Source organism: Piliocolobus tephrosceles, chromosome 3 (genome assembly GCF_002776525.5).
Source record: "Piliocolobus tephrosceles isolate RC106 chromosome 3, ASM277652v3, whole genome shotgun sequence".
Lineage (NCBI taxonomy): Eukaryota > Metazoa > Chordata > Mammalia > Primates > Cercopithecidae > Piliocolobus > Piliocolobus tephrosceles.
This window is the reverse complement of record NC_045436.1, coordinates 104614914-104641088: the sequence shown is the minus strand read 5'-3', so window position 1 is coordinate 104641088 and position 26175 is coordinate 104614914. Positions and strand designations below refer to the sequence as shown.

The following is a 26175-nucleotide window of genomic DNA, read 5'->3' as shown; positions in this document are numbered from 1 at the left end:
TCTCAGCACCTTGGGAGGGTGAGGTGGGCAGATTGCTCGAGGTCAGAAGTTCAAGACCAGCCTGGCCAACATAGTGAAACCCTCAATTTTGCACTTCCAAAATCTCTATTCAAAATACAAAAAATTAGCTGGATGTGGTAGCGCATACCTATAGTCCTAGCTACTCAGGTGGCTGAGGCAAGAGAATCACTTGAACCCAAGAGGCAGAGGTTTCAGTGAGCCGAGATGGCGCCACTGCACTCCAGCCTGGGAGACAGCATGAGACTTTGTCTCAAAAAACAAACAAACAAAACTTCTAGGAAATTACAGGTACTATTTTAATATGGAATGCATACCCATGTTCCTTAAAAGGCCTTCTTTTGTCGTTTTTAAATTGTTGTATTCATGGCTTAGAATCGTACTTTCCAAGTGATGGAGTTACTAAAGCATGTTTTGATTTAAAGACAGATGTAAACACATAGAAGATATTGAAAGAGGTTTTTTTTCCCCCCTACCTTCTTGGAAACTGTTGTCATTAAGTTTTAATTCATGCTATGTAATTTACTTTTAAATGGTGTGTTTACTTTTTCCCATTATGAGAGTTGTGTAAGTGTGTTCAAATTACTTTGGAAAATAGATAATTAAAAATAATCATTCCAACCCTGTTGTTGACTACCAAAATGCAATTAGTAGTGTTATTTGGTGTATTTTATTTCATCACTTTTTGCTTAATTTGTGTTTTTAAAACCATGGTCATAATAATAATGTGACTAACATTGTGCATCCTGCTTTTTAAGCTAAATATCACATCAAAAATTTTGTGGCCAGGTGCGGTGGCACACACCTGTAGTCTCAGCTATTCGAGAGGCTGAGGTAGGAGGATCACTTGAGCCCTGAAATTCCAGTCTGAGTCCAGCCTGGATAACATGGCACAACCCTGTCTCTAAAAAAAACAAACTTGTTTAAAAAAAGTTTTTTGTTGTTCTGTGGTCTTTATAATCATTAGCTTTACTAGATTGTCTACTTGATAGAATGTAATTCATCATGCAGTTATTCACTTAAAGTGAATGAGTATCTGAATTCATTCAGTGCATCATTTGAAGTTATTCAAATAATTGTGTTATTTTTAGACATTCAGGTTATGTTCTTTTTTTTTTTTTATTGTGAATAACACTATCCTGAACATATTAGAACATAAATATGCTCTAACTTTATATGCAGGAGTATTTTCTTAGAAAATATTTGCAAAGTGAAAATAGACACTTATTTGGATAACCCGTAGGTACTATAGTTCATACTCAAAATGTCCAGATCTGAACTTCTAGTCCATACCTCAGCCATCCAGAGTAAATCTGTTGTCAAAGTTAAATAACAATACACAGACAAATCTCTATGCAAAGCATTTTATTTGGGAATGTATATATATATTTTAAAAAAACAGAATTGCACTTCAGAGCGTACACCCAGACCAGGGTTGTGTTTAGTATGTCTAAAGAACAAAGAGAAGCTTGGGAGTTTTATTAAAGAGAGAAATACTACATACTGTTTTGAAAGAAAGCCCATTGGCACTAGTAAAGTTTTGGGGAGTTGGCAGGCTCTGATTGATGAGTGACAGTGGTGGCAGGTAAAACTAGTCTTAGAGTCATGGCACATTGTTGTTTCAGCAGCTACTAAGTAAACTGGTCTGAGGGTATGGCCAGCTGTTTCAGCAGCTGGGCTTTGGATAATTCGTGGAGCAGGTGCTGTGTGCCCTGAGTGCTTTTTCCACTTGGCTCCTCGACTCTGATTTTAGTTGAATATGACAATTGACCCAATTTGTGTAATTCTTTCGTACTGTCTACTTTTCCAAGCCTTTCTTGGTGTTATTTTGTGTTCCCTTTTCTCCCGTAGCCCCTCAATTTCCTCACCCACCAGGTCTAGTCAGTTCTGCCCCCTCTACTTCTCTCCTGTCTTCTTCTCTACTCCTCTGCCACTTCAGCTGGATAGCGAAGTGGCATCTTGCCTGCCTGACTGCCTTTACTCTTGTCATCTCCCCAGTCCATTCTTTCCACTTTATTCTCCCGAACTCTCATGTCCAGTCATGTCCTTTCAACTCCTCGGTGCAGTGCTTCTTGCTGTTTCCTAGGATTCTAGGACCAGGCTCATCTCTTTCTCTCCTTATTAACCCCACCTTTGTCTTCCAGCAACTCCACCCTCCTAGTAGTTCCCTTAATACGCCCCATTCCCTCTACAGGCGGTGACTCTGCAGATGCTTCTCCTCCGGCTCTGCCCTTGCCTACCCCCTGCCCCTGCCACAGGTGTGTCTGCCTCTACACACGTCTATTTGCCTATTTCACATGGGTTGTAGTCGTGTTTCCTCCCTGAGAGACGTACATCTGTGAACAGATGCCCTATGTTATTTCTATAAGTCCTCAATAACTAGTAAAGAGTAGACGCTTAAATACTAGTAAAGAGTAGATGCTTAAATACTGACTGTTGTTTTTAAGGTTCTTGAAATATTAATTGGGCCAACAGAGTCCTTTGAGTGTACATTGCTACCAGTATTGATGGTGTGGAGTATTAATGTCTGTGTAATCCTCCAGTCCTGGAAGATACACATACAGTTTTAAGATTTCGACAGTACTATTTGGAACCTTTTGTTTTCTGTTTTCCTAGAAGTTCCATATTAATTGTCCCTGCAAGCTATAGTTGATCATATAAATATAATGTGTGCTATTAAAAACACTTTTATTCTCCCCTCTCAGTAAAATAAATACAATTTATAGTGCCAGTGGATATACCCTAGCAAATAAGTTCATAGAAATTACATCAGTATGATATTTTAAAAGCCCTTCGGATCTAACTTTGCTTTACTGTTTTGTCTTAATACTAAACATTGTCTCCGTTCTTTATTTTTGTTAGAAATGACTTGATATTATATACAAATGTTATTTGAAGAAGGAAACTTAGATTTCCTCCTGTCTTTATAACACATTTACGACTTTTCGCTAAAAGTACTGTTTATGGTTTCACATACATTTCTTTATCATGTGGCTGAAAAGAGACATTTATTTTTTAAAGTATGTGATTGGACATGTAATCAGTATAATGGGAAAAGATAGCTTAAGAATACCCTGAATGGTAGATTTTGGAAAACTAACTTGTGGAAATCTTAAAAGGAAATCCCAAAATATATCCTCTGACAGAGTTTGGTAAGCTTTTTCTGTTAAAGGACCAGATAGTAATATTTTAGGCTTTAAGGAGCTGCATATGTTTCAGTCACATAATCTTTGATTTTTAAATAACTCTTTAAAAATATAAAAATCCATTCTTAGCTCAAGGACAGCATAAAAACAAGCCCCTGGAGAGTGCTCTCTAGACAAAAAAGCTAGTCTGCTGTATTCACAAAGATTTTTACCTCTTAATTTATGATAATAAGTGTTCGACTTGCCATTTGCTCTTTGAATCTTGAAATTAATAGGTCAAGCACTGGGTGTGATGCTACATCTTGAGAAATTACCTTCATCCAGGTTGCTGAATGCAGCAGTTTGAAGGACTACAAAATAGAACATCAAAAAGGGATTTATAAATGTAAACCCATTTAATAGGTGTGCAGTCAGGACACTGTGTAAACAGAAATGCATAAACTCAGTTGACTGGCCAAAGCGGCTTCAAATGTGGAAGGTTGCTTATACTTTGCTAAGGTAGCCCAGCTTCGATTGACCAGTGAGTAACTGGCTATGGGAGAGCTGACAAAGCTGGGAGGATGAAAAGGCCATTCCAGGGTGACTGGGTAGAAAGTGTTTTAACTGTTTGTCCTGACAGTATCTTTATTACTTGCAAGTATAACAATGCATGGTTACAAATAAATATATACAAGCAAACTTTCATATATGATTTTCTTAGGGTATCTCAAGAAACATAATGGACAGGTTGGACAAAAAGATTCTCCATCTTGAGAAGGACAGTCTCAATAATGAAATAGTAATGAGGGATAAATCCTAGTCAACTGTGGCCAACCAGATTATATCCCTCAAACTTTAAACTCCAGTGCCACTCCCCACCCCGGGAAGGATCTTCCAAGCCTTTTTGAGTAAAACATTATTTTGTCCACCCCTTTGAGGCATCACTTGATTTTTAGAGACATGGAATATTGCATTTTTTTACTGACATTTAGAATAATTAAAAATTGGTAGATTAAGATTTTTAAAATACGTATGACAAACTGCTTTATTGAATGATTAAGCATAAATGTAAACATTGAGAAATGTATGTTAATGTTTTTTCTTGGTTTCAGGTTCTGGGCATCCAAGTGAAATGCTTCCATGAAATTATCACTATAGGTTATAGAGTCTATCACTCCTATGATCTACCATGGTTTAGAACACTGAGTTGGTAAGTAAGCTTGAAACTATTTCAGATATGAAAAGTTAATTTCTGAAGTTTGTAAAGGAAGCATCTTGATCAGTCAGTATCCACTCAATTTACCCTATAGATTGATTTTAGAGAAAGATAAATAAAAATAGTGTAGTTGAATTTTGAAAAGAAGATCACCTTTGTCTTTCCCACTCCGATACAACTTCTTTCAGATCTCATATTTTAGTCTTTGTAGAGATATCTAATATGTGTTGAATATATACACCATTCTTGTCCTTTTTTTTAAATAAAAAACTAAACATTGTATTGGAAACATTTTTGTATCCTTTACAATGATAATTTTAGCAAAATATTTGCATATAATCTTTTCCTTCATTTTCCTTCATTTCCCCTCAGTTGACATGATAATATACAACATATTGTATATACACAAATGCATGTAAAGTTAGTAACAAATCACCAAATGATATTAACATTTAAAATTTTACATCTTTTAAAACTTTTCATATATAAATCATTGCTATCAGAACCTTGACTAGGAAACATGATAACATTATGTTCATATTTAACCCAAGTGGCCATCCTTTTTAATATATTTGATTAATATCAACCAGGGAGTCAGTGTCTCATTATAACAGATGGGGTTTAGGATAGTCAAAAAGAAGTGTCTTGATTTCGGTGAGAGCTGATTTTTCCTTGTAGCAGGTTTCTTCATGAGTGGCAAAGTATATAGGAAATGTTAGATAGATAAAGAAATTGGAGAATAATTAAATGCAAAATCATGCAGTATTGATTCTAAGTATTAAAAAAAAGAGAAGATAAATAAGGATGGGCTCCGGTGATTTTAGAAGGTGTCAAACAAGTGGTAAAAGATAAACTGGTGTTTGAAATGAAGACAAGTTTTGGATAAAGAAGAGTTTTCTGGTTGGGGATGTAGCACCTATCAGTTTCTAGATATGGGACAGACGTACTTATACTACCGCTGATGAGATATTCCTGGCCCTTCTGAGCAGAGGGTATTGTTTAGCGGATAGTGGGTAAATAGTTGGATTGGTAGACCAGGTTAGGCCTTGATTGCCTTACAGAGGAAGAATCCTGGCTCATTTGGAGTCCACTAGGAGCATTAGAAGAGGGGACATGCCAGTGCGTGCAGGGCAATGGGGCGACAGGTTGAATTACCTCTTCTTTCTTTCCTTCTTAATCTTCCTGAGGACAGGTGGGGATTTGTCTTAGGACTTCTACTATTAAAAAGCATTAGAGCTGTGAGTAATTAGGAGTTAATTTTCATTATGAACTTAATACCTCAATATATACACCCACACATTATACATACATACAAAGTATTAAAATCATACACACACATACACAGATTATACTACACACAAAGTATTAAATTTATACACACACACACACTGCTCCCACCTCCCAAGGGTGAAGGATTGTGTGTATGTAGTATTTTCTACATCGTTTCCTAATTATCTCTGGCATTAGATTTTCAGCTAAATAAAGGTATGAATTATATTCGGTAAATTTTTGCTAATCAATAAATTTGAAATTAAGTTTAAAACAGGAAAATAACATTTTGGTAAAATATATCTTGAATTGGTCTTCTGAACTTGGTTTTCATCTTTGTGTCATCAGAATGTAGAAAATAATTTTGTTGAGTTTGAGGGGAAGGAAAGCTTCAAATATAGAAAAACTAATTGTTTTTAAATTATAGGTACTTTCTATTGTGTGTAAACTACTTTTTCTATGGAGAGACTGTAGCTGATTATTTTGCTACATTTGTTCAAAGAGAAGAACAACTTCAGTTCCTTATTCGCTACCACAGATTTATATCATTTGCCCTCTATCTGGCAGGTAAGTTAAGGAATATTCCGTATTGATATGTAGCTAACACATTTTCCATGTTTATTTTTATTTCTGCTATTTAAATTCATGATTTTTGGGTTACATTTTATTCCAGCCTCTCTTTTTCATTGTTTCTCATGTATAAAGCTATTTCTTTCATCATGTTCTTAAATAGCAATTACTCCCTTATAGTGGGTTTAAAAAGTGCTTATTAAGAATCACTTCAGGCCGGACTCTGTGGCTCAGACCTGTAATGCCAGCACTTTGGAAGGCTGAGGTGGGCGGAACACCTGAGGTCGGGAGTTTGAGACCATCCTGACCAACATGAAAAATCATGACACTGCACTCCAGCCTGGGCGACAGAGCAAGACTCCATCTCAAAATAATAATAATAAAAAAAGAACAATTGTAGTTAATTAAAACATAAGTCATTTATATCATTAATATATGCATATTAGTTTTCAAACTGAATTTCAAAAGAATTATGATGTAAACAGCAACCCTGCACCGCACCGCTTTCAGATTTTTTCCTTTTTTCTAAGTAATAGGCCAATTTCTTAGTTTACTTTAGGCATTATCTGTTGACTTCCTGTTATAACCTACCTCACTTCATACTCAGTTTTTTTCTAGTCACGGTTTGCATTAAGTAGGTACTCAAAATATCACTTCCTGTAGAACCAAATAGTATCAATGATTACATTTCCTTCTTTTACTACTTTTTGTTTTTCCCACACTGAGTAACTGCCTCACCTTCTCTTTCCCATATTTGCTAATTTCAGTGTAGAGATCCTTAATTTCTCCTTCAGATTTGCCCCATGTCTGTTGGCAGTGTTTTCAGATGTTTACACAAGTCAGATAGTATATCAATTGCCTTTTTTCCTGGAGACTTCTATGCCAGAGACCTCTGCATTCCTGTTGCTGTGTGAGCTGGCTGCATTTGGGCCCACTGCTAAGCTGCCCGCATGATTTGAGCCCATTTCTTCCATCCCAGGTCTTCCATCTCTTGGTTAACACCCTCACTTTGCTGAAGCATGGCCTGCTGTAGTTTCTTATGAAATGATGTGTAGAAGGTAGATGTCTTATGTTTGTGCATTTCTAAAGATACCTTTGGTCTATTCTCACAGCTGATTGCTTTGGCTAGGGCTCACACTTATTGTTAGACTTTTACTTAATAATCCAGGTCAGAAGCCTAGGCCTCAGTCTTGCCTTCCACCAGGCCTTTTCTCCTTAGTTTCTCTAGAAAATATGTTTAGGCACCTGTAATTTCTCAGGTCTACTAACAGTTTTCTATCTGTTTTCTAGCTTCCAAATTTTGTAGACATGTTTCTTCTTTTCTCCTTGACATTTCTTCAGTTTTCTCTGTTCTCATGGGGCTTCCCCTTAATTTCTTTTAATGTTATTTTGCAGGGACACCAGGATGGAATACAAACTGTAATTTAAAAACAAAAAGCTGTAACTAGTTTTATTTTTCCCTTGGCTTAAAACAATTTGTTATTTTTGCTCACAGTCCTGCGGCTTAGCAGGCTTAACTGAGCAGTTCTAACCCCAGGCCTCCCATGTGGTTGCCGTGAGACAGAGGCCGGTGCTCATGTCTTAAGTGTGCTGGACATCAAAGATGGCTCCTTTTCATGACTGCAGTTCGTGCCGCTTGCTGACTTGGGCACTGACCTGTGGCCCCTCCATGTGGCTGGGGTGGGACAGGCACCCTGGGTTCTGAATGGGGAGCATGCCAGGAGCCAGGTGTTTCAAGAGGCCTAAACTAGTGTTTTTTTGCTTTTTGTTTTAGTTTTTTTTTTTTTTAATGAAAATATATGCCCATGATAAAAATTTAGACTAGAAAGGAGTATTTGATGAAACTTTCCTCCACCTCAGGGCCTTACTTACAATATCTGGAGGCTTACTACTGTTATTCCAGAAAGTGTCTGAGTATTCAAGCTTTTATATTTATATCCCCCTTCCCTTTTTCTTATACAAGTAAGAGTATCTCTTCTGTACCATTTTTCACTTCATACATTAATAGCTTATAGATGGATTTATATTGGCACATCTACATTTATCATTGTATCCATATCTGCAGTTACATCTATATTGATATACAGCAATAGCTGAGAGGTAGAATGTCGGCATATAAGGTGATTACTGTCTTCCCCTTTGGTTTTGCTATAATTTATGCTTGAGAATAACATCTCAGTTGAGTGTGGACCAATAGTGTAATTCATTTTCTTTGCTGTTTCTTTTTATATATTTTGTCTTTGATTATCGCCTCCCAGCCAGCCCCTTTTTAGTAATTCTTTGTTTCATGTATGACTTTTGGACTCTACTTCTATAAAAATACAATCAGTGTTTCGTCTTATTTTTTTTTTGAAACAGAGTCTCACTCCGTTGCCCAGGCTGGAGTGCAGTGGCACTATCTCGGCTCATGGCAACCTCCACCTCCTGGTGATGATTCTCAGATGATTCTCATGCCTCAGCCTCCCAAGTAACTAGGACTACAGGCATGTGTTACTGCACCTGGCTAATTTTTGTGTTTTTAGTAGAGATGTAGTTTCACTATGTTGCTCAAGTTGGTGTCTAACTCCTAGGCTCAAGTGATCCTCCTGCCTTGGTCTCCCAAAGTGCTGAGGTTATGGTCATGAGCCACCATGTCTGGCCTGGTATTTCTTCATTTTTCTAACAGTATACTTATTTCTGCCATAGACATATTTTACCATTTCTTATTTTACACTCAGAATCACAGAAACTTACTGAAAGTCATTAAAGTCATTCTTTGAGCAAACATTTGAGTGTTTTTCAAATGCTAGGTACTGTGAATGATGTTGAGGATATAAAGGGAAATGAAGCGATTGTGTGCCTTCCAGGATCTTGAAGCTGGTGAGATGTGAGTCTTCTAGTTCATTGCTGAAATGTGAACAAGTTCTGGCAGGAGCATGAAGAAGAGGAAGGAAGGCCATGGAGGGCCTTTGAGAAGAGATGACAGGTTTCATGAAAAGGAAAGAGGAAGCAGGTAGTTGCCAGGTATCGGATAGTAGAAAAGTCCATTCCAGGCAGAGGAACAGCTGTGCAGGCATGAGAATGAGAAAGGATTGCATGTTTTGGGTTCATGGAGGCATTGAAGATAGGGAAGGTAGGCAGGAGCCACATCGTGACAAAATTTGTATGTCATAGGAAGGGTTTGGACTTTATATCTGGGAAAACATTGGAGGATTTTAAGCTAAGAAATGATGTAACCAGATTTGTAATTAAATGAAGTAGGTTGGGAGACATTATCAGGCAGACTAGATAGAAAGCTACTGCTGAAATCCACACTAAATGTAGTAAGGACCTAAACTCTTCCGGTTTGTAGTTAATACTAAATGAGTAATAAGTTAGAAAATAAAAATACCACAGGCTGATCGTAGAACCCAACTGCTATTTTATGACAGTCTATGAAAAGTTGTTTATGTATCACAGATTATTGGCTTAAAATGCACATCTTTGTTGAGATAATTGCATATTCACATGCAGTTGTAAGAAATAATAGATCTTTTTACACTTTGCTTAGTTATCACCAATAATAGTATTTTGCAAAACTATAGTACATCACACCAGGATATTGACATCATTATAGTCACACAAATGTACTTTTTGTTTGTTATTTTGAGATAGGATGTCACTGTTTTCCCAGGCTGGTCTTGAATTCCTGGACTCAACTTACCCTTCTGCCTCAGATTCCTTGGTAGCTGGGATTACAGGCGTGTATTACCATGCCCCGCTCTATAGGTATACTTTAAAAATGCAGCCTCATAGTAAGCTAGGAGCTACTCAGTTAAATGATGTAACTTCCGGTATAAAACAGGCATAGAATACTAGAATACTAGATGTCTATTATCATTTTAAGGGTGGCCTAAAAATGGCTCGGTTAGACCAAAAGCACCCATGGTGTACCTCTCTTGTTTGTTTAATTCCCAGAGCGCAGTGCAGGACTGGCATTGAGGGTCCGACTCTGTATTTGTTGGATAAACGATTAAAAGGCTGAGAACACGCACATCCACACACAGTGCTTCTTAATGATATTTTCTTAGTATCAGTGTTTTGTTTGCTGAGTCTTGAGGCCTTAGTGGCTACTCTTGAAGTGCTTAGCAACATTTGTGAGCTTAGTCCAGCAAATGGAGTTAGACTTTGAAACAGGACTATGGAAATAGAGAGTGTGCTAACACTGAGATATTTGTACCTTTCTTTCGAATTATGCTGTGGAAATCTTTGGAAGTCTTTTTGTTAAACAGTATTCCAAGGGCCCTGTGAAAATTTTAGTTCCATTATAGTGGTCAAATGACTTCAGAAAATGTATGTCTTACCAGATTTAAAAAGCAGAGACAGTTCAAACTACTTCATTGACATTGAATTTTATTTAAATAAAATATAGGTATCTCCAATTCTGACCCCTCATGTCGTGCAATTACATGGTTAGCAGTGATATGTCAACAAACTTAAAGTGTTTGACCCTTAATATCATCACCTTACATTTCTTTATTCAACTATAGTGATGTGCTTATTATGTTTAATAAATTATTTTTTGCTTGTGTTTGTGCATGCGTAGCTATTTTGATTTCTTTAAAATTCTTAGGGAGATAATATGACTTGAATGTAACGCTTTCAGTTCGAGAAAATTGATGGACATACAAAACTAAGTTATAGCCAGAATTAATGCATAATTAAGATATTTTCCCCAAATATCCTGAATATCTTTTATATCAGAGGATATTAATGAAATCTTTAGAAAAGTGTCACAGATAATTCACAAAAGACTGTATCTCCAAAACTACTTAAAATTTCTGAATTAAAGACTACTAAACTCTATATACATGCTAGTACTGGTTCTAAACCTTAGACTAACCATTCAGATTAATAGAAAACTTTTTTTTTTTTTTTGAGACAGAGTCTCGCTCTGTCGCCCAGGCTGGAGTGCAGTGGCCAGATCTCAGCTCACTGCAAGCTCCGCCTCCCGGGTTTTATGCCATTCTCCTGCCTCAGCCTCCTGAGTAGCTGGGACTACAGGCGCCCGCCACCTCGCCCGGCTAGTTTTTTTTTTTGTATTTTTTAGTAGAGACGGGGTTTCACCAGGTTAGCCAGGATGGTCTCGATCTCCTGACCTTGTGATCCGCCCATCTCAGCCTCCCAAAGTGCTGGGATGAAAACTTTTAAAAATGTTTGACCAATATGATGATTGGTTTGTATGGTAATCTCTACAATGCGTATTTATGTAAAACTTTTCAGAACAACTCAGTTGTAGCCTGGTGTCTGAATAAAGGCACACAATGCTTTTTTAATTTGATATTAGAAAAAAGGCACACAATGCTTATTTAATTTGATGCTAGAAAATTTTGATGGTTTAGGCAAGTATAATGAAGAATATAACCAAGTGAAAGAATGGGGGATGAGTCGGAAGCTCTAGTATTCAATCTTGGGCCTATCCTACTGTCTGTTTTTTGAATTAAGGGCTATATGTTTACTAAATTTTGACTAATCATCAATGGTAAATTTAAAAAACAACTTTATTTTTCATTTGTTTTCGGTGTCTTCAACAAGAGTAAGAGCTCCTGAATGGCAGTGCCTATCTTATTCATTTTTGCATCTTGTTTCTGGCATATCAAAGGTGCTTAATAAATATTTTTTATCTATTTTTCTGAAATTCCCTCTGTCTCATCTATTGGGCTTTTCAGTATCTTGTGTTTTTTCCTTTACTTTTCCTGACCCCCTTAAAAATCTTCATCCTCTTTTTCTTTTTTAAATAAATTTTTTAAGAGATGGTGACTTGCTCTGTGGTCCAGGCTGGATGGAGCTTGATCATAGCTTACTGCAGTCTCAAACTCCTGGGCTCAAGTGATCCTCCAGCCTCAGCCTCCCAAGTAGCTGGGACTGCAGGTGTGTGCCGTCCTGCCCAGCTAATTTTTACTTTTATTTCATAGAGACAGGATCCTGCTGTGTTGCACAGGCTGGTCTTGAACTCATGGCCTCAAGCCGTCCTCCTTCCTTGGCCTCCCAGGGTGCTGGGATTATAGGCATAGGACACTGCACCTGGATTCTCTTGGTTTTTTTTTTTTTTTTTTTGAGACAGAGTCTTGCTGTGTCGCCCAGGCTGGAGTGCAATGGCGCGATCTCGGCTCACTGCAAGCTCTGCCTCCTGGGTTCACGCCGTTCTCCTGCATCAGCCTCCCCAGTAGCCGGGACTACAGGCGCCCGCCACCACACCTGGCTAATTTTGTTTTGTATTTTTTAGTAGAGATGGGGTTTCACAGTGTTAGCCAGGATGGCCTCGATCTCCTGACCTCGTGATCCACCCGCCTCGGCCTCCTAAAGTGCTGGGATTACAGGCGTGAGCCACCACGCCCGGCCTCTTGTTCTTTTTGGATATACCTCTCTTTAGTTTGTTGGGTAAGTGGTTCTGCTTAATCGCTGGAGAACTCTTTGATGCTGGACAATGAGATATACGTATCTTTGTATTGAGAACACCAGGCACAATACTATGTAGATAAATAATAAGTATAACTTTTATGTAAAGAACTATATATTAGGATGCCTTTTCAGTACTTTTATTTATAGTACTATAACACATTCTGTGATTTTAATTTAGAAATATACAGGCCGGGCGCAGTGGCTCACACCTGTAATCCCAGCACTTTGGGAGGCCAAGGCAGGCGGATCACAAGGTCAAGAGATCGAGACCATCCAGGCTAACACGGTGAAACTCTGTCTCTACTAAAAATACAAAAAATTAGCCAGACCTGCTGGTGGGCGCCTGTAGTCCCAGCTACTCGGGAGGCTGAGACAGGAGAATGGCGTGAACCTGGGAGGCGGAGCTTGCAGTGACCCTAGATCGCGCCACTGCACTCCAGCCTGGGCGACAGAGCAAGACTCTGTCTCCAAAAAAAAAAAAAAAAAAAAGAGAAATAGTCATGCAAGCATTCTTTGTTAACAATCAGGGGAAAAAAAAATAAAACTATGGATCCAAGTGTACAAAAAGTGATCCTTTCCACAGATTTATTAAAATATAAATATATTTTTAAGTAATGAAACATAAAATGTTAATAGGTCCATACAGTTGTGAATGAGAAAGATTAAGTTCATATGTTTCTTTTTTACAATGTTTTTCTTTAAAAATTAATACAGTTGGCCCTCCTATATCCATGGGTTTTGCATCCCTGGAGTCAACCAACTGTGGATCGAAAATATTCTGGAAAAAAAAAGCAACACAATGGATAATTGTGTCTTTACTGAACATGTGTAGACTTGTTTCTTGTCATCATTCCCTGAAAAATACAGTCTAACAACTATTTATATAGAATTTACATTGTATGAGGAATTATAAGTAATATAGAAATGATTGAAGATACACAGGAGGATGTAAGTAGGTTAGATGCAAATACTATAGCATTTTATAGAAGGGACTTGAGCATCCGTGGATTTTTGTCCTTTGGGGATCCTGCAGCCAATCACCCAGAGATAATGAGAGATGACTGTAGTTAGCCTTAGCTATGCTAGGAAAACACTGTGTACCTCCCCCTTCCTCCAAGTCAGAGAACTGTATTATCTTACTATATCTAGGAGTCAGACAATTCTATCACATAGGCGAAACTGGATCAGCTAAACGTGAGTTGCCAAAGTTGTCCTGGATAAAATGTCCATTAAGAAAATGTTAAATGATTCTACCAGTAATTGTGTTTGAAGAAATGTAAGTAAGGGTGAATGGTGTTATAATTTCAAGAAAGAGAAAATCATATATTTTGGAGTAGTATTTGTGAATAGATAATTTATAGTTAATGATATTGGGAAGTTGCCAAGGCTATGCTGGGAGAGTCAAGGGGTCTGTTTGGACAGAAAACACTGTTTCTGTCTTGTGTCTCTGCTTTGCCCTTACCCATTGGCCTTTGAACCGAGTCCAGTCCACGTTCACCTTTAACTATAGATCAGTGGCACAAAATAGCATAGAAGTCATTACTTGAGCTTCAGGATAAGTTTATCTGCTGTAGAAGAACAACTCAAAAGCAGGAATTTTTAAAGGAATCTTTTATACAATTGGCAATTTTGATGCCATTAATTTCATGTTTTAGTATCTCTCTCTCTCATTCTTTCCCTCTTTCCTTCTTTCTCTCAATAAAGTGACATATTGGCTTTCATTTGTGCCTCCACTCAGAAAATGTGTCCATATTGCTTGTGCAGGCCAGTTAGTTGGATTACCTCATAGATGACAAATAGGAGGTGAGATAGGATTGGGCTCAGTATTCGTTTTTTGTCATGGTCCTTTCTGCTTTGACATTTCAAATTGATCATCGAAAGTAGTGAAAGGCAGCTGCTGTTGGATTCTTTGCTTGGCAAGAGTAGTAGTACCCTTGTTTACCCTACTGGTAGAATTGCCTTGGTAAGTATAACTTGGATGTACAAAGTCTAGTATTTATTTTATGTAGAATTGATCAACTGAAAATTCAATTTCTCTCTTGGAGAACTCACTCTTTAAAGATACTGCAGAGGCTGGGTACAGTGGCTCACACCTGTAATCTTGATACTTTGGGAGGCCAAGGTGGGAGGATCACTTGAGGCCAGGAGTTCAAGGCTGCAGTGAGCTGTGATTGTGCCATTGCACTCCAGGCTGGGCCACAGAGCAATACTTTGACTCAAAAAAGAAAAAAAGAGATGTTGCAGAATAGAATGCATACATAGCCGTTTACCTGAAATTAAATTTGGTTTATGTATTTTTCGATATCCACCTTGTAAAATAAACCTATCTTTAGAAGTTTACTGGTATTTTTGGCAAGAAGTGATTCATATTGCTTCCCATTATTTTAGTGTGTGATTATTAGATTTCACTTAATTGGTTAGAATTTAATAAATTTTCATTTTAATAAATTTGTAAAATATAAACATAAATACAAATACTGTTTGTAAATCTTTACATTATTAAGAGTATTACATTTTACTATAATTATTGTATGCTTTTGAGAAATTGAATATTGCTCTTAACCTGAATTTTGCTGATTTTGGTTTATGGAACCACGTGACTCTTAGGGGTCAATAGTATTTGAGTGTTTATTTTCTAGCCCTGTGATCTTCAGTAAATTAATAAAGCCTTTTCTGCATTTTTCCTCATCTGTAAAATGGAGCTAATAATGAGTATGTTATAGGGATTTTGAAAGGATTGATAATAAAGGATTAATTATCATTAATGATTAAATGCTTAGACAAGAGCCCAGAAATAGTAAGCATTCAACAGACTTCAGCTGATATAATAGTTATTACTCATTTTTCTATTATTTAGAGATTGAAAACATTCTGTACATATACTTGATGCATTGTTATAGCAAATAAATACTATTTAAATTTAAGATCTGTTTTCCATGCCCACATATTAACAAGGGACTAATTAATTAAATTAATGCAGAGTATGTTTATTGAATTTGTGCCACAGAATATATATTAGGCACTTTGGAAAGTACAAGATTGTTTCCCTCAAGAAACTTACTTAAAATGCTTAATGTAAGATAGTAGGAGAGATGGCATCTGAGTAAGTGGCTAAAATATGCGTAGCTGTGATATAGGACATTGGTTTATTTGGGCTCAGGGAATCTTAACCCTTTGTACCAAATTATACTACGAGCACGTGTTTTTTGTTCTTGAACAGGTTTCTGCATGTTTGTACTGAGTTTGGTGAAGAAACATTATCGTCTGCAGTTTTATATGGTGTGTATTAACTATTATTCCTTAGTCCTTATCTGTGATAAAAACCCTTAACTTTTTTTTGTGTAGTGAGAAAATACAGTCTAATCTACTAGCTGTTGTTTTGCATGAATGTGAGGGATATTTGGATTTCAGATGACCATTAAATGTAAACTATTAAAGTTGAGAAGTTTGTGAGGATTTTAAAATTTTAACTGTTTTTAAAGTTTACTGAAAACTTTTTCTTTGAATATTTTCAAATGGTGTAAAATTAAAGTTTTGGGGTTCCTTAAATATGTAGAAATTTGAAGAATTTCTTACTCCTGGACAGTTACTAAGTCTGGGAAGCAGCTATCATATTGTTCTATGAAAGTAACTATGTTTACTTGCGCTTGGCGTGCGCATAAAGCAGCAGAGCATGTATGATCTTGGTGGTCGTGGTTAGTCATAGAATTTTGTACTTCTTTTTGGCATAAGATATTTTGTTCAGTGTACCAAAGCCTGTCTTAAGAAATGTATCACTTTACATATGAACTTTTCTTATTTTCTTAAACTGTAGCTAGTAACACTGCAATGCAATGTAGTATTCAGATCTGTAAATTCATGTAATAGTGAGGCTTATTTTGGACTTGGAATATATTTTCTGTTCTTTATGCTTAGCTTTTCTCCATTAAGACATTCTGCTGAACATAATTGCTGGGAAATTGTGTTTCTTATAGTTCTTATTTCAGGAGATCTGAGCATGAAGAGTAAAATTCTGAGTGAATTTTATGTAGAAACAAGACAAGTAAAAGTAATAGAATATCTAGTGAAAATATAAATGGCATCTGTTGGAAACAAATTAATTATACATTTTTAAGCAATCAGGGTAAAAGAGAATTGGATCTTTTAAGCAGATAAAAATCAAATAAAATAAAGCAACCAAATAATATGGTTGCTTAAATGGGAAACAGGTTTATTAAGAATAAATCAAAAGGCCAAGCACCGATGGCTCATGCCTGTAATCCCAACACTTTGGGAGGCCAAGGGAGGCAGATGCCTTGAGCCCAGGAGTTTGAGACCAGTCTGGGCAACATGGCAAAACCCCATTTCTACAAAAAATATGAAAATCAGACGGGCATGGTGGCACGCACCTGTAGTCCCAGCTACTGGGGAGCCTGAGGCAGGAGGATCACTTGAACCTGGGAAGTCAAGGCTGCAGTGAGCTGTGATCACACCACTGCATGCCAGCCTGGGTGACAGAGTGAGACCCTGTCTCAAGGGCAGGGGTCCGGGGAGAATAAATCAAACTCTTAAGAATCTTTAAAAGTAATTTTATGAATTTCAATCAAAATTATAAGACTAATACATGGAAACCTTGGCTGCTTTTGTTTATATTCTACCCATATTGATTGATTACGTTAAAAGTGGCCATCTTTCAGGCTAGATAGAATTGGTAAAACACAAAGGTTTTTAAAAATTTGAAATTGAATACTGTCATTGAACAGACCTGTCGCGATCACCCTTCAAGTATGAAAGATAGAGTTTAAGGGCAGTTGAACCCTGCTGGTTTGAATAATTTGAAGTTGGAAATAACTCTTTATGGGAAAAAGTTACCATAATAAACTCTGAAAGAAAAGGAATTTTTAGCAGTTTTTTATAACCGCAGAATGCAGCCAGAGTAAAATGCTCCCCTTTAAATGCCAAAACAACAGAAATCTCTCATTATCACTTAAATCTAATGATTCAAGATAATAGTTTATGTTTTATATGTTTTAAAATTTAGTACTATATCTATTATTAGAATTCTATTTGTATGTAAATTAAGGTTACTTTGTTAAATGTTTTCATTATTTTAAGGTTCCAGTAGGCAACAAAAGGAACATAATTTACTAACGGTGTTTATTTTATATGACTCTAACATATGCATTTTGACCAAAAGTCATGGTAGAAATTTGTGTTTCAAAATCGCTGTTGCTTCTTCAGCTGCACTGATCAGTTATGTTCACTAATTTTTGTATTGTTGGGCTATTAACAGTTCGCATGGACTCATGTCACTTTACTGATAACTGTCACTCAGTCACACCTTGTCATCCAAAATCTGTTTGAAGGCATGATATGGTAAGGGAACAGAATTATGCTGCTTTATAATTAGGTCTTAGCACTTTTATAGCTCTTTAACATTGGACAATGTCTTGCAGATTTCTACTAAAATACGCTGTTTTGTTGTTCCTATTCCATTAAACTATCTTACTGAGTTTTGCTTACTGTTTGACATCTAAAGACAAAATGCTTCATTAACAACTGGATACCATTCTTATTCAGGTTCCAAATATAGGAAGTTCCCATAAAAGACCCAAACAATTAATTACATTTTCAGGTGTTAATAAATCCTAATGTGACTTTTCACAAAAGATAGACTTTAAATATAATATTTATTAAGATATTATTTACATAGAATGCCAAAAAAAATAAAACTTTGCCTTTAGTAACTACTGTGAAGAAATGCATGTTTTTCTAGGTGAAAGGTAGGTAGATTTTCTCCTTTGCTCCTATGTAGGAGTGGGTTTCCACATTGTAGAAGTTAATTGCTCTATGGCAGTGGCTTGCATATTCAGAATGCATTTTTGTTAGGTAAAAATCATAAAACTTATTACTTAAAAATTAGTTGGAATGGAGAAAAAGCTTAAGATTTAGAAAAAGTGACCATATTTTTCCTACACTCATTTTAAACTCATTAATTAAAATCTTTTACAGTTGATGGGGTTTGTCAAGATAAATTGTATTCCCTTGACAGCTTTATGCCTTTTTACCAGGGGTGTGTGTGTGTGTGTGTGTGTGTGTGTGTGTGTGTCTGTGTGTATATGTGTATGTGCAAGTAATTGGAATCATTTTAAGATTGTCTTTAATGTATTGTGCAGACTTTTCAGTGATGGGGCAGTTACTGAAGTAAGTAGGTTCTGTACATTCAGTAGGGTTTACTGAAATCATAAGCTAAGATATAATTTAAAATACTTGAGAATATGTATTAAGAACTTGATATAAATTTATCAGGTTATGCTCTGTCTAAAGAAGTGACTCATTTTCATATTAAAAGGCTGGTTTTCTTAAGATTAGCTTTCAACCTGCCTTTTATTTTTTATTATAACATGTTCCTCATAAAACTAAAATGAAAACATCCATGACTGTAGAAATCAATAATATAATATTTTCCTTAGCAGTATTTTCCTAGTGTGTTAGTTTATTTTTAGATTTTGCTCTGTTTAAATTGGTAAGTAGGCAAATTTGGTTGATAGTTATCATTTCTACTATTTCGGCAAGTGTTATGTTCTGGCTAGGCTGCAGTGCAATCCAAAGGGTTATTCTGATAACTCATTATGAATCATAATCTGTGCGAATATTTGCCACTTACTCACGTGAACGTTTTCCTGCTGACTTTTTTTTTTTTAAACAGGTTCCTTGTTCCAATATCAAGTGTTATCTGCAATGACATAACTGCTTACCTTTTTGGATTTTTTTTTGGGAGAACTCCATTAATTAAGGTAATGGAAAAATTTTATAAGCAAGCCACTATATAACCTTAAAGATTAGCCACTGGAGGACATTTCCAACAACTTGTGCTGTTGTGCATCTGTTATTTCCGAGGTGCTTTGATTTTCTTTAGCTGCACGGTACAAAAGCAGCAAGCCATATTTCTCAGTACTTCCTTCTGGGTTCTTCATCGGTTCTTCTGTTGGCTCCTCAGTAAGGGCATAACTCCATCAGTTGTCCTTCCTTCCTTCTTTCCTTCTTTCCTTTCTGTCTTTCTTTTCTTTCTTCATGTGGCTTCTTTTCTTTTCAGGAGATGGGGCCTTGCTTTGCCACCCGGGCTGGAGTACAGTGGTGTTATCATGGTTCACTGAAGCTTCCACCTCCCAGGCTCTAGCAATCCACCCACCTCAGCCTCCCGGGTAGCTGGGGCTTCAGGTTGATGCCACCACACCCGGCTAATTTTTGTATTTTTTGTAGAAATAGAGTCTTGCCATGTTGTTCAGGCTTGTCTCAAACTCCTGGGCTCAAGCTGTCTGCCCATTCCAGCCTCCCAAAGTACTGGGATTAAAGGCCTGAGCCACCGCCCCTGGGCTCTGTGGTTTCTTTTTCTCGGCCATTGGTGCAGTTCTTCTTTATCTTCCTTTCCAGCAGGCCTATACACAAGCCTTTTCCTTGACTCTCCTCTCCCTTCAACCTGTAGCCTCACCTGTCCCCTCCTTTACCAAACTTTCTAAAAGAGATTATATAATACCACCTTCACATCCTCATATCCATTTGTGTGACTTTTTATATCCAAACTCATATCAAAAGAAGATTTTGGGGCCCTACAATAAAATACTAATAAAATACAAATAATAATGAAAGGGAAAGGAAAATACACATGAGTAGGCCATGTTGTTTTGCAATGGAATTGGTTCTATTTATGGGCAATGGAGGTAAAGAAGGAAATGAACTAAATTATATAGTTCTCATTTGGGAGAAGAAATAAACTAATTCTTCATGGAAATCAAATCATTTTCTAGAACTGATTTCTTCTAAAAGAACTCTTATTTATTTTTATTTTTAGTTTTTATTTGTTTTTGGAGACAGAGTCTCGCCCTGTCACCCAGGCTGGAGTGCAGTGGTGCAGTCTGGGTTCACTGCAACCTCTGCCTCCTGGGTTCAAGTGATTCTCCTGCCTCAGCCTCTCAAGTATCTGGGATTACAGGCGTCTGCCACTATGGCTGGCTAATTTTAGTATTTTTAGTAGAGACAGGGTTTCACCATGTTGGCCAGGCTGGTCTAGAACTCCTGACCTCAAGTGATCTGCCCACCTTGGCCTCCCAAAGTGCTGGGATTACAGGCATGAGCCACCACACCTAGCCTAAAAGAGCATTTCATGTTGGAGTTTCAGATAAGATTCACACAATTCACATTATTGGTCAAAGTTTTTAATAATGTTCTCACAGACATATTATTACTTGGCTGTTTTGATATTATTATATGAAGGCAGTTTTGGAAGGACTGAGACAATTGTTCAGATATAAAGCCTTCTGTTTGTTCAGAGTGGTATGAGGGTAGTTTTGCATTACCAGAGGAATTTGTGGACTGCCTGTTCTTCCAAAAACCTCTGTAAACTCTACCCTCTTGGGGAGGAGCTCACAGAGAGCATCTGCTGAGAGCATCAGCACACAGAGAGCACTGGGCTGAGCTGTATAAGGATACTGGTAAGCAAACTATATATTTTTAAAACGTTTCTAAAGCTACTCCAGAGCACATGATTTATGTATTCAAGAGTTATACCCAGACTGAGAAGTTTTCGGCTTGGGAAGCTGTATTAGTTCATTCTCACACTGCTATAAAGAAATGCCTGAGCTTTAAGTGGCTCATGGTTCTGCAGGCTGTACAGGAGGAAGCATGGCTGGGGAGGCCTCAGGAAACTTACAATCTTGGTGGAAGGGGAAGCAAGCACATCTTACATGGTCAGAGCAGGAGGAAGAGGGAGAGTGAGGAGGTGCCACAAACTTTTCGACAACCAGATATCATGAGAACTCATGGGACAGCAGTAGGGGAATGGTGCTTAACCATTAGAAACCGCTTCCCTGATCCAGTCACCTCCCACCAAGGCCCCACCTCTGACACTGAGGATTACAAGTTGACATGACATTTGGTTGGAGACACAGATCCAAACCATATCAGAAGCCTTCAAAAAGGCTGTTATAGCTGTGGAAGATCTTAGCAACTGATTTTGAACACAGCCTTCTAGTGAATTTATCAGGCTGGATTAGTCGTATAATATACTTAGATAATTGAACAATTAACCCCTAAATCTCTATGATAGGCATCAATTTAATTTGATAAGCTGTCTTTACAGTAATCAGCACTTTTGAATTTGAGTCTAGTCCTACTGCATGGCAGTGATAATGAATTACCCTAGGAGAAGATGTGTCTGTCCCTTCTCTGTGGCAGAATTGTTATCAGATTTGTCAGGAAACCATTTCTGCCAAGTGTTTTGGTTTGGGGCTTTATGAATATCAGGACAAGAAGTCTGTGAAGAGCTCCTATAGGTTAACCCATAACCCATTTTAATCTCCAGAGACTTCATTCTGATATTTGGTTTCTGTCCCTCATTAATGACCTGATGACCGAATCCCCCCACGCATCTCTTTATCTCCCCTGGGCAACAACTTTCACCTTCTACTCCTGAATCTTTTCCTTCTGCCCCAACACCACTAACTTCTAGATTTTTTCCGGATTTCTCTCCATGAATGGTCCATTGACTGGGCAGCAATAGCCTGAATCCAACACAAACAGTATCTCTTCTTTAAAGTACGTGTTTCTTTCTTCTTGGAGATGGACATAGGTTGTGAAAAAAGAGAGAAGGATATGTGAATACTTGAGCAAATACAGTATCTGGGGTTCTGGAGTATTTTGCCATATCAGAAGGAAGTCTGTGTTTATATAGCATATTAGGAATATGTGAAAATTGTATGTGCTAAAATGTCCATGTTTCGTTGTACTCATTCTATTTTTGGCCAATAGCGGGTCAATATTGACTGTGTGTACTTGGGACGAATATATCTCATTCTTGTTCGAAGAACTTACACTATTATCGGGTTTTATATTAGCATAAAAGTCATGGGACAGTTATTTTAGTATAGAGTTTATAGTCTTTTAAGAGACAAGACAAATTTAGGCCATTTAACATGAACAAACACATATTCACAGCATCAAATATTTGAGGGTCTACTGTGTGTTTAAATATCATTTGAGAGATTTTCAGTAGTAAATCAAGATCAGAGAAAAGGAAAAAGGGTTTTAAACTATTTTAATAAGAGAAAAAATAAGAAGAGAAGAGATGTACAAGTTATTGAGGAAACTCCTTGAACAGAGTTTGTATGTATATATAATGTGAGTTTTGTGAGTGCAGTAATGCTTTTTAATTTTATTTGCCCTTTTTTAGTTGTCTCCTAAAAAGACATGGGAAGGATTCATTGGTGGTTTCTTTTCCACAGTTGTGTTTGGATTCATTGTGAGTATTACTAAGATTTTTATTTTATATACATTTTGAAATATGATACCAAGCTTATTAGTCTATTTTAAACCTAGAAAAATTAAACCACAAAATGCTAATAATGTATTTATTGAAACCTACTAAAAAGAACCAGTTCTGTACCTCAGTAGTCCTTATCCTGGCTACATATAGAATCACCTGAGAAGCTTAAACAAAATCTATGTCTCAACCTTATCCCAGGCCAATTAACACCCCCAGGTAATTCTAATGGCCATCCATGCTGTTGTGCTATTGTGTTTGGTAGTTTCTAACAGCTATTCTGCCTTAAGTGGGGCACAAGTACTGGGACAGGTGGTGGCCTTGAGTAATAGCAGAGTATGCAAATACTATTGAAAAGCTCTGCCTTCTTAAACACATGGTGGCCACTTGGCTCAGTGGGTGGTTACTGTTGTGGGCCCAACATGCAGAAACAGTGTGTTAACTATAAATTATTAATGTTCGCTTTTAGCATGTTAAATAGCTATTGTTCATGTTTTACAAATTAGTTTACAGTTATAGGATTTAGATATTTATTAAAAGGTGTCCAGTGAGAATGAGAGTGTAGTACCATAGCTGGATATAAGATAAATATACAAAAAAGTACTGTCAGGAAGCTTAATTTTTCCTTATTTCTGACAGCTGTAGTTACATTCTGTATCCAAATCTAGAGTACCTAGTAACAACATGAAGCATGGAGAGAGTGAATATACAAATAAATGGAAATATGCCATGATCCTGGATGGGGGAACCGCCAGAATTCCTTCATTTAATTTATAAATTTAGTTCATTTGCAATGAAAATTTATTCCAATGTTTTTGTGGTAGAATATTGATGAGATAATAATTGACAGATAGAAGAATGCAAAAGGATCCAATCTCATCCAATGTGTTTACATTATAAAGTGAGAATAATTAAACATTATGAAGTTAAATAGTGTAAGAATTTGTTATTATCAAAGACTAACTTGAAAATACCACAGGAATAGCCATATCATTGGAAGAAAAGTAGGAGCTACCCCATAAGCATGTAAAGCATGCCAAAATAATGAGGAAGGAAATTTCACATCTATATGAAATTATATATACATAATATAATAATATGTAATATATATAATATATATTTTATATATATAATAAACTGGTTGTTTGGAAGCAAAATCAGTTTATATTCATTCCTAGTGTCTTGAATTTCTATTAATCATTCTCGAGCAGAATAACAGGGTGAATGGCTGCAAGAAAAAGAGAATAAGCTGTTGTCTAGCAATTTAAATTTATAACAGGATATTTTATTTTATGTATCTTACTTCCAAGGCTGAGGACATCTAGTTTTAAAAATTGCAATGGTGTGGCCAGGGAAAGAATAATTTAGTCAAAGTTTTCTGGGCTGGCTAAGAACAGCGGTGTTTTTCACCTGTACTATTATGTACTATTTTCAATGTAATGTTGAATTGCTGGTTAATTATTAACTGATTAAATTAATAGAAACTTTTGTGCAGTATACTTCAGTTCTTTATTCTCCTGTACCATATAATTGTGATTATGCAGAGATTACAATCTTACTGATTTCAGAAAAACTTTTTTTTCTAAAGGTCTTTTAAGTCTTTTACTAGGATAATTATGACCATTTAACTTTGAAAATACATAGCAAAATATTAAGACAGAAATTCTGGCATTCTATCTCTGGCCCTTCTGATGTATACCTTAAAAGATATATATTTAGTCAGTGTGTCATGAACTTTTGCTTTGTTTTTTGTTTTGTTTTGTTTTGAACACCAGGCTGCCTATGTGTTATCCAAATACCAGTACTTTGTCTGCCCAGTGGAATACCGAAGTGATGTAAACTCCTTTGTGACGGAATGTGAGCCCTCAGAACTTTTCCAGCTTCAGACTTATTCCCTTCCACCCTTTCTAAAGGCAGTGTTGAGACAGGTAGAGTAAAAGTTCAAGATAAACATGGTTAGAGATCTTCCACTCTGAAGATTAAGCTTCTTTTATTATTTATTTATTTATTTTATTTATTTCTTTTTTTGAGACAGAATTTCCCTCTGTTGCCCAGGCTGGAATATAGTGGCGTCATCTCAGCTTGTTGCAACCTTTGCCTACCAGGCTCAAGCGATTCTTATGCCTCAGCCTCCTGAGTAGCTGGAATTAGAGGCACTCACCACCACACCTGGTTAACTTTTGTATTTTAAGTAGAGACAGGTGTTGCCATGTTGGCCAATCTGGTCTCAAACTCCTGGCCTCAAGTGATCCGCCTGCTTAGCCTCCCAAGGTGCTGGGATTACAAGCGTGAGCCATTTGTGCCTGGCCTGAAGATTAAGCTTTCTTTAAAAGTGAGATTCAGATTTGTACAAGAAACTGACTTCTGTAGAATTTTTAATTCCTTGATCTAGCAGTGGTTTTAGTGTTAGCTTAAATCAAATGGATGAGAACGATTTACAAATCAAATGGATCCAGTGGTTTTGAATGTGTTTCTCCTATCACTGATATCAATTGACTCAATTTAAAACTTAAAATTCACCAGTTTACCGAGTCCATGATTTTTAGAGGATATTTATTATGGATAGAAAGTTGCTGCTTCTACAAATCAGTTTTCCTTCCAAACACACAGTGCCTTCATTTAAAAGTATCTTGGAGGCCTTGCCCTGGGGGATGTTGACATGCTCTCTAGTAGAACCCTCCTGATCTGTGTCATCAGGTCTGGTGAGTGGCTGGTTAAAGTGAGGAATCAAATGATAGCATGTGTGTCTGTATCTTTGTGTGCACACATGTACACGTTTGTAAAGTAAAATCCATCATTTTTGAGAAGCAACTTAACAAATTATTTCTCTCTCTGAGTGCTCAGTACATGGTTTCCAAGAACTTTTTCAGTGTCCAAGCCATCTGTTACTTGTTATAAAACTTTTTATACTGCTGGTGTTTGATTAGGAGCAAGGCTATTGCTTTGAGAACAGGTCAAAAAATTGATGTCTCCACCGGGCACAATGGCTGACGCCTGTAATACCAGCACTTTGGGAGGCCAAGGCAGGTGGATCTCCTGAGATCAGGAGTTCAGACCAGCCTGACCAAAAGGTGAAACCCCATCTCTACTAAACATAAAAAATTAGGCAGGCGTGGTGGCATACACCTGTAAGTAATTCCAGCTACTTGGGAAGCTGAGGCAGGAGAATCACTTGGACCTGGGAGGCAGATGTTGCAGTGAGCTGAGATTGCACCATTGCACTCCAGCCTGGGCAACAAGAGCAAAACTCCACTTCAAAA

The 26175-nt window shown here is 37.0% G+C and overlaps 1 protein-coding gene across 1 annotated transcript in view; it reads left to right on the top strand.

Annotated features, from left to right (window-relative positions):
• The window catches only part of CDS1 (CDP-diacylglycerol synthase 1), a 68112-nt gene that overhangs the window by 32333 nt on the left and 9604 nt on the right, over nt 1-26175 (top strand). The window contains exons 4-10 of the mRNA XM_023222586.2: nt 4256-4353; nt 6056-6195; nt 15839-15897; nt 17891-17973; nt 19307-19394; nt 22826-22894; nt 24691-24843. Coding sequence (XP_023078354.1) covers nt 4256-4353; nt 6056-6195; nt 15839-15897; nt 17891-17973; nt 19307-19394; nt 22826-22894; nt 24691-24843 — 690 coding nt within the window. The remainder of the gene's footprint in view (nt 1-4255; nt 4354-6055; nt 6196-15838; nt 15898-17890; nt 17974-19306; nt 19395-22825; nt 22895-24690; nt 24844-26175) is intronic.